Here is a 1,901-nt window from a genome sequence, read left to right on the forward strand (position 1 = left end):
CGTCCTGAAGTCTTTAACTCGTTCGCAAACGCCAATGGTTAGATAAAGATGAAACACCAGAACCGACCCCTAGAGATGACCTTCACTCCAAGAAGATTCTCCTATTGGGTCTATTTGGTGGGATATGGCCGGTATTGTTTATTATAAACTTCTGGAACCAAACCCGACGATAACTGCTGATTATTATTCCCATCAGCTATCAAACCTGAATGAGACACTTAACAAAAATCGACCGTCTAAAAAAACTGCAAGACTGATACAGATTGAAAGCATTTTAAATTTATAAAATAAAACCTAATATTGAATATTAAAAAAATTATATAAAATTGCTTCTCTGACTTGAAGTACCCAATGGCCCAAGTCATGATATTAGTAGCGTTAACAAAAAAATGGTTAATTTCAAATTCGTGCACCGTTTATTCTAACATCAAACAATAACTATAAAATATTATAACAAATTTTCAAATATAAATGCAGTATAAAATATTTCCGAGTACACATCATCGTGGGCACATAGCGTGACGACCCCCATCCACAGCCAAACTGACGCCAGTTGTAAAAGTGGCTAAGTCACTGGCTAAAAATGTGATAGCATTAGCCACTTCATCTACTGTGCCAGTACGCCCCAGAGCGTGGGTGGTTTTTGAATGTTCTAAGAACTTTTTGTACATTTCCTCATCCATACCGCCACGTTTGTGTATATTCGTTACTATGACACCAGGATTAACACAGTTTGCACGAACACCTTTCGCAGCTAGTTCGAGGGCAACACACCGTGTAAACTGATCTACACCCATTTTAGAAATGTTGTAGGCTAGCACACCAGGGAATGAACGTATACCATTTACACTTGAAACATTTACGATATTGCCCTTCGATTTTACCAGTTCCGGTACAGCTAACATTGTCAGGTGATACATTGCTCGTAAATTGGTATTCATCACACGATCGTACTGTGCCAAGCTGGTATTTTCAATAGTGCCTATCTCAATGATGCCAGCATTGTTAACCAAAACATCCAGTTTGTTGTATTTCTTAAAAGTTTCTTGCCAGACAAATTCGGTATCAGATTCCTTGGATATGTCGCCTACTACTAGATGCGGTTCCTTACCAACAGCAGCACATTGCTTTGCCACGGCCTCCAAGCTCTCGACATTACGTCCGTTTATTGCCAGCAAAGCTCCCAATTCAGCGAATTTTACTGCAGTAGCAGCGCCAATACCGGAACTTGCTCCTGTGATGAGCACCACTTTGTCTTTGAAGTTCATAATTGACATTAATTAAGATGGCTTGGTTAAGAGTTACGTAAGTTGCATAGAGATGTTAATATATTTATTTACGTTTCGATTACTCCTCCGCCAATAAAATTAATATTTTAATTGGTATTATTTAAATTGTGCAGCTGAGAATTATGGTTGAAATTACAGAGATGCATTTCTCATGTTGTCAGAATATAAGGGTTAGGCTCTTCGCACGGCTCGAATCGTCTTCGACACGATATGTTTTGTAATGCAGCGACGATAACATGTCATGTGTACATATCCGTACGCATTGCGGCTATCTATTGTTAAAGTAGGAGTTGTTCCGTATTAAAACACGAAATTCTTTTTTATCAATTTCTTTGAAATCAACAAAGTACTCGTAGAGTCACTCTTAGCACAATAACTCCCGAACTTATGAAGAGAATATCATGTAATTTGACAGTTGCTCTTAGGTTAGTATTAACGGAATAAGAGGTACCATCTATGTGCGAAAGTACGTTCACATATGCATTAATTACTAATAAATCCACAAAATTAATCTACCCGTTCACACATGGCAGATTACCTGCAAAATTGACAATCAGCTGTCAATACTTTTGTGAAAGGTTTTTCTTCATAGAAAGTGTTTTGGTGGAATAC

At 37.9% G+C, this 1,901-nt stretch overlaps 1 protein-coding gene across 1 annotated transcript; it reads right to left on the reverse strand.

Annotated features, from left to right (window-relative positions):
* Positions 1–393: 393 nt before the first annotated feature.
* Positions 394–1,444, reverse strand: LOC129235904 (3-oxoacyl-[acyl-carrier-protein] reductase FabG-like). The gene has a single exon (XM_054869978.1). It carries the CDS (start codon positions 1,275–1,277, stop codon positions 501–503), a length of 777 nt encoding a protein of 258 aa, XP_054725953.1. The 5' UTR covers positions 1,278–1,444; the 3' UTR covers positions 394–500.
* Positions 1,445–1,901: the final 457 nt, after the last annotated feature.

This window comes from Anastrepha obliqua, chromosome 1, assembly GCF_027943255.1.
Source record: "Anastrepha obliqua isolate idAnaObli1 chromosome 1, idAnaObli1_1.0, whole genome shotgun sequence".
NCBI lineage: Eukaryota > Metazoa > Arthropoda > Insecta > Diptera > Tephritidae > Anastrepha > Anastrepha obliqua.

Coding starts and splice junctions, on each gene's coding strand:
- LOC129235904 (XM_054869978.1), bottom strand. CDS start 1,277: ATGTCAATTATGAACTTCAAAGACAAAGTGGTGCTCATCACAGGAGCA.